The sequence below is a fragment of the Oratosquilla oratoria genome, chromosome 6 (assembly GCF_046742065.1).
Source record: "Oratosquilla oratoria isolate Oo_2021 chromosome 6, ASM4674206v1, whole genome shotgun sequence".
Taxonomy (NCBI): Eukaryota; Metazoa; Arthropoda; class Malacostraca; order Stomatopoda; family Squillidae; genus Oratosquilla; species Oratosquilla oratoria.
In genome coordinates this window covers 50,397,654-50,408,751 of record NC_134782.1, presented here as the reverse complement: position 1 = coordinate 50,408,751, position 11,098 = coordinate 50,397,654, and the positions used below count along the sequence as shown (strand labels likewise).

The window sequence follows — 11,098 nt, the reverse complement described above, 5'->3', positions numbered from 1 at the left end:
TTCTCGATGTAACAAAGAAATGTGTAACATAGATGTTTAAAGTAAAGACTAATTCGATAACAAGGTTTGAAGTTGAAAGTATAATCTAAACCACTTGCTAAAACTTACTAAAGACCATGATAATGAAATGTAAATGTATATTCAATTTGGTTGGGAAAAGTTTGGGAAATATGAAAAGATCATGAAAAGCTCTATACCTCTCTTTGAAACACAAATTTTACAGTCATTGTATAATGCCAGCTATAATCTAAGGTTGTGAGACTTGAAAAATGACGAAGGCCAAGGATATAAAGGTAAAGAATACACAACAGATATTAGAGAGATCAGTGCTGAGAAGAACGTTGGAAGAGAAAGAGAGCAAGTTGCATGAGAGAGCAGAAGAACGTTGGGAGAGAAAGAGAGCAAGTTGGATGAGAGAGCAGACTAGAGTGAAGAAGAGAGGGGGGGTTTAGCAGGGAAGTTAACATGAAAGAATGACGGGCGATGGAGCAAGTATGTTACTAAGTGGACTCAATAACACACACGAGAAGGAATGCGTGTAAGAGGGATATAAGGTAGAGAAGTTTGCAGGTGTGACGTGGCAGAAGTTAGTGCAGTCGTGAATGTCGTGGAATGTTATACATATACATATGCATGTATATATAGATATATGTATATTTATGTATATATATATAACATACACACACACACACACACACACACACACACACACACACACACACACAAAACAAGGGAAGAAGAAACCAGGGAGAAGGAAGAAAATTAAAAGTGGCCTATACCAACATTGACGGACTAATTTCGGGACTGAACGAACTCAATGATTATCTGTTAGAAGCAAAACCAGACATAATGGGAATTGTAGAGACTAAACTAAGAGGTGAAATACCATCCACTGTTATCGGACAAGGTTTATACAACTACTGGATAAAAAACAGGGACAAGAAACAGGGAGGGGGAATCATGTTCTTGGCCAAGAAAGACCTAAAGGTGACAAAAATTGCAGAGGGCAAAGGTAATGCTGAATTGATCATGATAAAAGTCGAAGGCAAGAATATGAAGAGTAGAAAGTTTGTGGTGACTTATGTGCCTCCAAAAACAAGCGCTTGGAAAGAAATTGAACATAAAAAAATGCTAGATGACACAAGAAAATCACTCAATGAGATACTAATGGGTAAGGGTAATCTGGTAGTTATGGGGGACTTCAATTGCAAAGAAATTTGTTGGGACAGCATGACAGTGCAAGGAGGAGATGACTCGTGGGGCAATGTACTGCTAGATATGACCATGGAGTACACAATGACCCAATGGGTCCATGAAAACACAAGGTACAGAAATAATGAAGAGCCATCGAAACTAGATCTAATATTTACAACAGAGCCTGAAATAGTGCATAAAGTCCAGTATGAGACACCAATTGGAAAGAGTGACCATGTACTCATCGAAACTATACTAAAGGAAGAAATAGACATAGAGAGGAACGAAAAGCATAGGAAAGGAAGACTGAGGTACAACAAAACAGACTTTACAAAACTAAAGACATTCTTCCGGAATGCAAACTGGGAAATATTTTACAGGGAAGAAACAGCAGTGGAAGAGAAATGGAATATATTGATGGAAAACTACAATGAAGGGGTAAACAGGCATGTACCAAGACAAAAGCGAGAGAGAGAGTACATTAAATGTTGGTTCAACAAAAGATGCAGTGAGGCAAAAGACAGAAGGGACAAAGCTTGGAAAAAGTGGAGAAAAGACAAAAAAACAAAGCAAATGGCAAATTTATGTTAACTATAGAAATGAGTATGTTAATGTGAGAAGAGAGGAGAAAAGGAACCATGAGAAGGATATTATAGACAAATGCAAAGAGCAACCCAAACTATTCTATCGGTATGTGAATGGTAAACTTAAAAACAAACAGGAATTGGTGAAACTATGCCAAGGAAACATAGAATACACAGAAGATTTAGAGATGGCCGAAGTCATGAACAATCACTTTAAATCTGTTTTCACCAGAGAGAAAATACCGAATTGTGACATAGACGAAAACAAGAAATCTCCCCTCATGAATGAGTTTACAGCATCACTAAAGGAAATATCAGAACATTTATCAAGGCTGGATGTCAGAAAATCACATGGCCCGGACGGTATTGCAAATTGGATTCTAAAGGAGTGCAAAGAAGAACTAACAGACAAAATACACATCTTAATAAACAGCTCACTCAAAGAAGGAAAGATACCCGAGGACTGGAAAAACGCTAACATTGTACCAATACACAAAGGAGGAAACAAAGAAGAACCCACCAACTATAGGCCAGTATCACTAACAAGCACCATTGCCAAAATTTGTGAGAAAATAATCAAGAATAGATGGGTAAAACATCTGGAAGACAATGACATATTAAACCCAAGACAATTCGGATTCAGACAAGGAAGATCATGCTCCACAAACTTAATATGCTTTTACTCAAGACTAATAGACATAGTGCAAGAAAGAAATGGATGGGCTGATTGTGCATTCCTAGACTTGCAAAAAGCCTTTGACAAAGTACCACACAGAAAACTACTAAAAAAACTGGAACACATAGGAGGAATACAGGGAAACCTACTAAAATGGATAGAGGACTTTCTGACTGGTAGAAAGATGAGAGTAGTGCTCAGAGAAAAATATTCAGACTGGAAAGAGGTGATCAGTGGAGTACCGCAAGGATCTGTGCTGGCACCAATAATGTTTGCTATCTATATGAATGACATGGATGAGGACGTGAACTGCTACATGAGCTTCTTTGCCGATGACGCCAAACTGCTAAGGAAAATAGAAACTGATGAGGACTGTGAAGCACTGCAAGAAGACCTAAATAGGGTATGGAACTGGAGTCAGAAATGGGAAGTGGACTTTAATACTAAGAAGTGTAGCATAATGGAGTTTGGAAAAAGCAAAAACAGAATATCAGGAAAATATACAATTGGAACCAAAGAAGTAAAGAAAGTAGGATCCGAAAAAGATTTGGGAGTAATTATCACGAACGACCTGTCCTATGATATACAGATTAACAAAATTGTCGGGGAGACTTACAATTTGCTAAGATCAATAAAAGTGGCGTTTACATACTTGGACGAAGACATGATGAAAAAAATATTGGTTACATTGATAAGGCCTAGATTAGAGTATGCAGCGACATTGTGGTCCCCCAGTACCAAAAAGAATATAAAGAAAATAGAAAGAATCCAAAGAGCAGCTACAAAAATGGCACCTGCACTTGCAAACCTATCATACGAAGAGAGATTGGCTAAACTGGAGTTACCGACACTGGAGCAAAGAAGAGAGAGAGGTGACCTATTGACCATCTACAGAATCATGAAAGGCACAGAGGTACTCGATAGTGAGAACTTACTTAACTGGGACAAAAGAAACACAAGAGGACATGGAAAGAAAATAAAAAAACATAGCTATAGAAGAGAACTGAAGAAAAACAGTTTTCCTCATAGAGTTTTGGACACTTGGAACAAACTGGACAATGAAATAGTATGCGCAAAAACCATTCATGAGTTTAAAAACAAACTAGACACTGCAAGATACAAAGGCGGGACAACACGAGCATAGCTCCCCTTCCCGCAAAATACAACTAGGTAAATACAACTAGGTAAATACACACACACACACACACACATGTATACATATATATATATATATATATAATATATATATATATATATATATATATATATAATCTTGCAAAGTGAGAGCAGTCACTGGAATATACATTTACTTACAATACAAGACGTGTTGACATCTTGTACCTACAAAGGTCGGGAAAAAGGGTTCTTACGTAATAAGCCACTACCCACGACGCACAGGGAGTGGGAGTCGGTCGTCGACCAAAGGACAGACTTGATCGTGTTTGATCTTTCAAGTATTCCATACACAATATCCCTATTCAAATGTCGAAAACTCATGGGAAACACAATTAGGCTGTTCAGCCACAAAATTTGTGTACAATTAGTTAAGGGGGACATGATCTTGAGGTTCGTTCTAGCCTTTGTCATTGTGTATTATAATCTAAGGTTGTTCTAGCCTTTGTCATTGTGTATCATAATCTAAGGGAACTCTGAATCACGTTTATAATGAAAAAAAAATGCTACTGATGGTCTTGGTCACAGATATAAACAAGAAAGGTCGTTGGCGTTTTTGCCAACGAAAGCCAAGACCATTTTCTGTTTTATCTTATATTACAAATGCATTCCAGCAAATGCTGATGTGTTTTCCTAACTACTACCTGTGAATTCCCATCAGCTTCGTTTGTCTTGTGTTAATATATTCAACTATTTCTTCATACTCTATTTTATTCTATCATTTACACATCCATTCATCCATGCATTTGTTAATGTATCAATTCATTGGTATGTCGAGTCAAAACATATTGTATATTTACCCTTCACCTATTTCGCATGAAAAAGGTCCCTTCTATATTTGCTCCTCCAATTCCCAAAGCTCGAGTCAGAGCCAATTCAACAGCAACCCCACAGCAAAGCCCCACAGCCAGAGGTGGTTTACCCCCACTTCTTCTTTAAATGGCGACCCTCCCCACTCATCCACTCACAAATTTGCAACGCAGTCAGTAAGCTATCCCTTTGGGCCACATAAAATACTCATATACTCGCAACCACTCTCTACTCACCCATCTCTTTTACCCTCTCTCTCTCTCTCTCTCACACACCCTCAACTCTCCGCCCACGAGAGTTGGAGTAACGACTCGAAGCGCAGCGATACTGAAATTATTTTAGCCCTGGGCAGGATTCGAACCCGGACCGCCGTAGTGACAGTCCGGGACTCTACCAACCGCGCCACCGAGTCGTGTGTGTGTGTGTGTGTGTGTGTGTGTGTGTGTGTGTGTGTGTGTGTGTGTGTGTGTGTGTGTGTGTGTGTGTGTGTGTGTGTGTGTGTGTGTGTGTGTGTGTGCTTGGCAATATCTCCGTGACTCCTTTGAAGTCTAGAATGAGCAGATGGTTTTGGGTAGTAATGGTTTGTAATTGTATTTTGGATAGTAATATTCACATGAATTATAGCGTATTTGATGACCTTTAGAATTACAGGTACCGTATTACTAAATGCAGGTAGGTGGGTCATGTTAGAATAGACGAATTTATCATACTTATCATATATTATCATACTTATCATACTTATCATACTTATCATATATTATCATACTTATCATACTTATCATACTTATCATATATTATCATACTTATCATACTTATCATACTTATCATATATTTTTTCGACCTTCGCATCTACTTATCATACATCATACTTATCATACTTATCATATATTTTTCGACCTTCGCATCTACTTATCATACATCATACTTATCATACTTATCATACTTATCATATATTTTTTCGACCTTTGCATCTACCAAAACAAAGATGGCGTCCCAAGTATTCGAAACGGCCATGTTTGTTTGTGTACCACTTGTAGTAACTTTTTTCTGTTACTGATTTCCGCCAAAAAAAACGCATATGACGTTGATGTATTATAATTTACGAAATTACTATTTCTTTTTCTATTGCTATATCGTGTATGTGCATTTCTAAAAATTTACCAATTTTCTTTTTCCTATATTATTTCTATATATCTATTCAATATTTTTGTTCTAGCTTGTATTAGATCATTTTCAGAGGATTTAAATTTTGTTTCCCTCATAGCCCATTCGAATTCTTGTTTTGTGTGTTTAACTTGTCTCTACTTTTATATAAATATATTTATCTGGGATTGTAAGCATATGTATATATGTATGTATGCGTGTGTGTGTATTTGTGTGTGTGTGTGTGTGTGTGTGTGTGTGTGTGTGTGTGTGTGTGTGTGTGTGTGTGTGTGTGTGTGTGTGTGTGTGTGTGTGTGTGTGTGTGTGTTAAGAATGTACCGTATTTTTAATTTCAAAATTTTGTAACTCTAGGTATAAAACATAAAAACACAACAATAATTCCTCTGAAAAAGAAACAGTGGGCGATTCAAACACCAATAATATGTGACATATTGCGAAAAACAAAATAAAAATAAATAGATGAATAAATAAATAGATAAATAAATAAAGATAAAAATAAACGAATAAACAAATAAACAAATAAATACATAAAAAAAAATAAATAAGAAAAAAAAAACAGTAGACATGCTATGGCTGCAGGCGGCACAGAGAGAGGAGAGGTAGGAGATTGTATGTCACAAGTGTCAAAATGAGCTTCCCAACTTCACCACCACCACTCCTGAGCTAGACAGATAATCAATCTCTATTTGGTTTTCCTATACTTTTCCATCTAATCTTTCATCTCATGTTGAGGGAAAATTTCGTTCTTTTTCTTTTACATCACAAAGAAGTGGAAGAAGTGGAAGAAGAAGTGGAAGAAGAAGTTGAAGAAGAAGAAGAAGAAGAAGAAGAAGAAGAAGAAGAAGAAGAAGAAGAAGAAGAAGAAGAAGAAGAAGAAGAAGAAGAAGAAGAAGAAGAAGAAGAAGAAGAAGAAGAAGAAGAAGAAGAAGAAGAAGAAAAAGATGAAGAAGAAGAAGAAGAAGAAGAAGAAGACGACGACGCCCCGATGGATTCGCTTACCTAACCTATTTTTACATTCACCGTACGCAACTAAGCATTCTGTAAGTTGTGGTGAGAGATGATTATAATTTCCTCGTAATTGTAAACATCTCTATACATGTACTAACTATGTATGAGAAACAAAGCACAACAAGCATATTTTCATTAGATTATAAAGTAAATGATCTGCAACCATGCTGTGGATGTGCTGTGTTATGATGCATTGATTCTGACCCGGGCAGTAGGCAGGAGAGAGGAATCCTTCTTCCACGCGAAGCTGTGTTGTGGTAGAAGGCAATGCAATGGGTGGGAGTGGATGCGTGATTTTTATTTGCTCCCTTATAAGGAGGAAAAGACCCATGGTATATAAATAAAGTAAATTAATCTATGTCCATGTACTGGTGCTAAATTTGAAGAAATAAAGCAACGACCGGTTGTTTGAGCTACTTTGTTCTGTCAAGAAAGAATAGTCGGTTACAGTTGCCGCGTAGTAGATATTACTTTAGTTCTCGTACATCTGACAACGCGGCAAGAAATTTAAATCGTTTAGTATGATGAAATGAGAGGTGCGAACGAGTGATTGAATTGATATGTGAACTTATCCTCCAAGATCCCAACAACCAACATCTCTCACATAAATAAAATTGAGTGGCAGTGGCTAAATTAAACGACTAAAGGGTAAAAACTTGTTTACCAAACAAATGTCGACTTACCGAAGTGTTGCCACACGATCGTCATCAGTTTTTCGATTTTTTTTTTTTCTAATTCAAAGTTCTTGGTATTTTTGTTTAACATTCTTACTAGTCAGTCTCTTGCCATTACTAGTCACTTATTAGTTGCACTTGTGAAATAATACTACACTATCTATACACTCACAACACAAACGAAACAAACTTTGTTAGTGCGTCAACACCTCGTTCAGAATGACAAGTGCTGGAAACCACAACAAGACGATAATCCTCCATACATTTTTCAAAATATTATTATACTAAAACCGATTTAAAAAAACGTACAAACAAGTAGAAAAAAATACATGCATACATATACCAACAAATGCTGAAACCCACGACAAGACGACAATCCTCCATACATTTTTCAAAACATTGTTATACTAAAACCGATTTAAGAAATGCTCAAACGAGTAGAAAAATACATACATACACCAACGGCTTTTTTTTTTATCGTACATGGCAGGTAGCCAAAGCTATAGGCATAAGTCCACCCACACCCATTTCATCCCCACATACTCCACTCACATTCACCACCCCTCCCCCCCTCTTTTCTTGGCTCCTCCTGGATGACTGGTCATCCCTGCATCTCGCCCACTGCCCTGGGTTAAAAACAATGCAGCAAGACACAGCACATCCAAAGCAAGGCCACCTTATTTCATCGGCGAACCTGTCTACTGTATAAAACATTATCTAAATGAAATTCAAAATATTAGGTAACCTGGATTGCCAAGTAAGAATTGAAAATAAAAGTTTACTTACCACAAGTGAATTTCTCAAATGAATGTACGCGAATAATTCCTGGTTTGTGCATGTATGTGTAATATAGATAAATGTATAGACACACACACACACACACACACACACACACACACACACACACACACACACACACACACACACACACACACACACACACACACACACACACACACACACACACACACACACACACACACACACACACACACACACACACACACACACACACACACACACATACACACACACACACACACACACACACACACACACACACACACACACACACACACACACACACACACACACACACACACACACACACACACACACACACACCTGGGGTAGTAGTAGAGTTCCCGGCCGTCAGAACGGCAGTCTAGGTTCGAAATAATTTCAATATCGTTGCGCTGCGAGTCGTTTAGAGTAACAGGTGTGTCATTTTACTAGGCTCACTTTATTTACCAATTAGGACAGCGTGTTCCCTTGTGCAATATTTACAGGAATCTTACCACAGAATTCTTCAGTACCCCTCGACTATCATTCATCCCATTGTTTCTCATAGTAAACGAAGTTATCTATCAGAATAATATATTCTATTTGTTGATTTTTTTTTCAAGAGAGAGAGGATATTGAGAACAAAAAAACAAAAGCGAGATAATATGTTCAAAGGAAAGAGAGAGAGAGAGGAAAGAGAGAGAGAGAAATATTAATCACCATTTGGTTGAGTACATCAGATTACAGATTATGAAGTTATTTCATAATATATTCCCCTGTACTGAGCAAGCTTCTATTTGAAAGTTGGATATTCCGAGCCGGATAATATTCCTCACATATTATAATGTTTAGCTTCCCAGTATCAGGTTATCATTTCGTCTAATCGCAATCCAAAATCAAACAAGAAATCATTGAATCCACACTTTTTGGTTTACACCATTCCAACACCCTTGGCCCTACACATCACAATGATTACTCACCATAATACTCATCACTCATGTAGATGTCGTTGATTAGGCTCGGGAAGTGTCGGATGAGTCTCTTGGCGAGGTCACTGTGGACAGAAGTCGCGTTCAGGACGCAGAGGTGAAGAACTGTCTCGCCCACAGCCCCCAGGTGCTGCATGTCCCAGGCGAGGAACCTGTACTCGAGATGGTCTGTCACTGTAGGCAGTGAGGAAGGCAGGAACAGGACAAGGGGAAGAGGAGAGGAAGAGTGAACGAAGAACGAGTAAGAGGAAGATGATGGGGAAAGAAGAGGAAGAATAAATGAAGAAGAGGGAAAAACAGAAGAAAGGTAGGAAGACGGGAACAGGACAAGGGGAAGAGGAGAGGAAGAGTGAACGAAGAACAAGCAAGAGGAAGACGAGGGGGAAACAAGAGGAAGAATAAATGAAGAACAGGTAGGAAGACAGGAACAGGACAAGGGGAAGAGGAGAGGAAGAGTGAACGAAGAACAAGCAAGAGGAAGATGAGGGGGAAACAATAGGAAGAATAAATGAAGAAGAGGGAAAAGCAGAAGAAAGGTAGGAAGACAGGAACAGGACAAGAGGAAGATTAAACGAAGAACAAGGAACTCAGAAGAAGAGGAAGAATAAATGAAGAACAGGTAAAAACAGAAGAAAGGTAGGAAGACGGGAAAAGGACAAGAGGAGGAGAAGAGGAAGATTAAATGAAGAACAAGAGGAAGACGGGGCCAAGGGAAAGGGGAAAGAAGAAGGAGAGTAAATGAAGAACAAGGGAGAGGAGAAGGACGGTAGGAAGACGGGAACAGGAAAAGGGAATGAAGAGCAGAAGGAGAATAAGTAAAAAGAAAATTAAGAAAAAGGAGAAGGACAGAAGAAGAAAAAAGGAAGAAAAGATAAATAAAATATTAGTCATCGATTACTGCTTGAAAACGTGGTTATATTTGTAAACAACACATCATAAGGTAAACAATATAAAATTTTAATCCCAGCAAAAAGCATGATCCTTGATGACGCCGGACGTAGAATAACGGATGAATAATTGTGTCAATGTAGACTTAAACAAAGCCTTAAACAGAGGACTTAATAGATCAACAACTCAAATTAATTATGGGTTGAACTTGTAGTAGCAAGGTAGTGTCACTCCCCACCATTTCATTCCCACGCAGTGGAAAGTGAGAAACCCCTGGTGGAGCAAAGCCCTGTCATTTGCGGCCGTTTTTATTTCTAGGCCGACGTGGGGTCGCCTCCCCGCCAAAGCGACATAGTGTGTGTGTGCTCGCAAATTCAACACGGCACTCACTGCACTACCACGTGATCCTTTTTGTAGTGACACATCTAATAATTTTACTGCAAAAGTCCAATTTAAACCTAACACTACGAACCCTACCCCACAGTCTTGATACCATGACCTTGCCTGTATCTTGTGTAGGCTCCTGATGAGGCTGTCACTGGAGCCGTGGGTTAAGGGGGAGAGACTATTTCTACTTCGACGATCCGTAATGTTTATATTATGGGTACAATTACCTTTCCGCCGTAGAACATTATCTTTTCTTTTCTCTTGCGATCCCTGAGGGGCTGATAGTTCCAAGACATGTGAGGGCATGAGGAATGTCCTACACCCACCTATACTTGGAGTCGCCCACGCAGCTGAATTTTTATAGTGTTACATAAATGTATACATATATGTGTGTGTGTGTGCGTGTGTGTGTGTGTGTGTGTGTGTGTGTGTGTGTGTGTGTGTGTGTGTGTGTGTGTGTGTGTGTGTGTGTGTGTGTGTGTGTGTGTGTGTGTGTGTGTGTGTGTGTGTGTGTACGTATATGTATATACGTATACACATACGGTGGTTTTGATACTCTTGCTCAAGAAACACAAGTGATGCCTCGGAGCGGACGGAACTTACGGCAACGAACTCGAAATGATAATGGACAGTCTCTTAGGAATATAAGATTAGGTACAATGAATGCATCTGCATAGAATGGTAAATTGGAGGAGGTTGTGGAACTAATGTTGGAGAGATATATAGACATCATGGGGATATGTGAAACCAGGTTAGTTGGAGAGGTGT

General features: G+C 38.6%; 1 protein-coding gene across 1 annotated transcript in view; it reads right to left on the bottom strand.

The window, feature by feature from the left end:
• The window catches only part of LOC143026009 (uncharacterized), a 230,937-nt gene extending 220,301 nt beyond the window's left edge, over positions 1-10,636 (bottom strand). Inside the window, exons 1-2 of the mRNA XM_076185997.1 lie at positions 10,558-10,636; positions 9,047-9,229 (exon numbers count right to left, since the gene is read on the bottom strand). Of these exons, the coding sequence (XP_076042112.1) occupies positions 9,047-9,229; positions 10,558-10,636 (262 nt within the window). The remainder of the gene's footprint in view (positions 1-9,046; positions 9,230-10,557) is intronic.
• Positions 10,637-11,098: the final 462 nt, after the last annotated feature.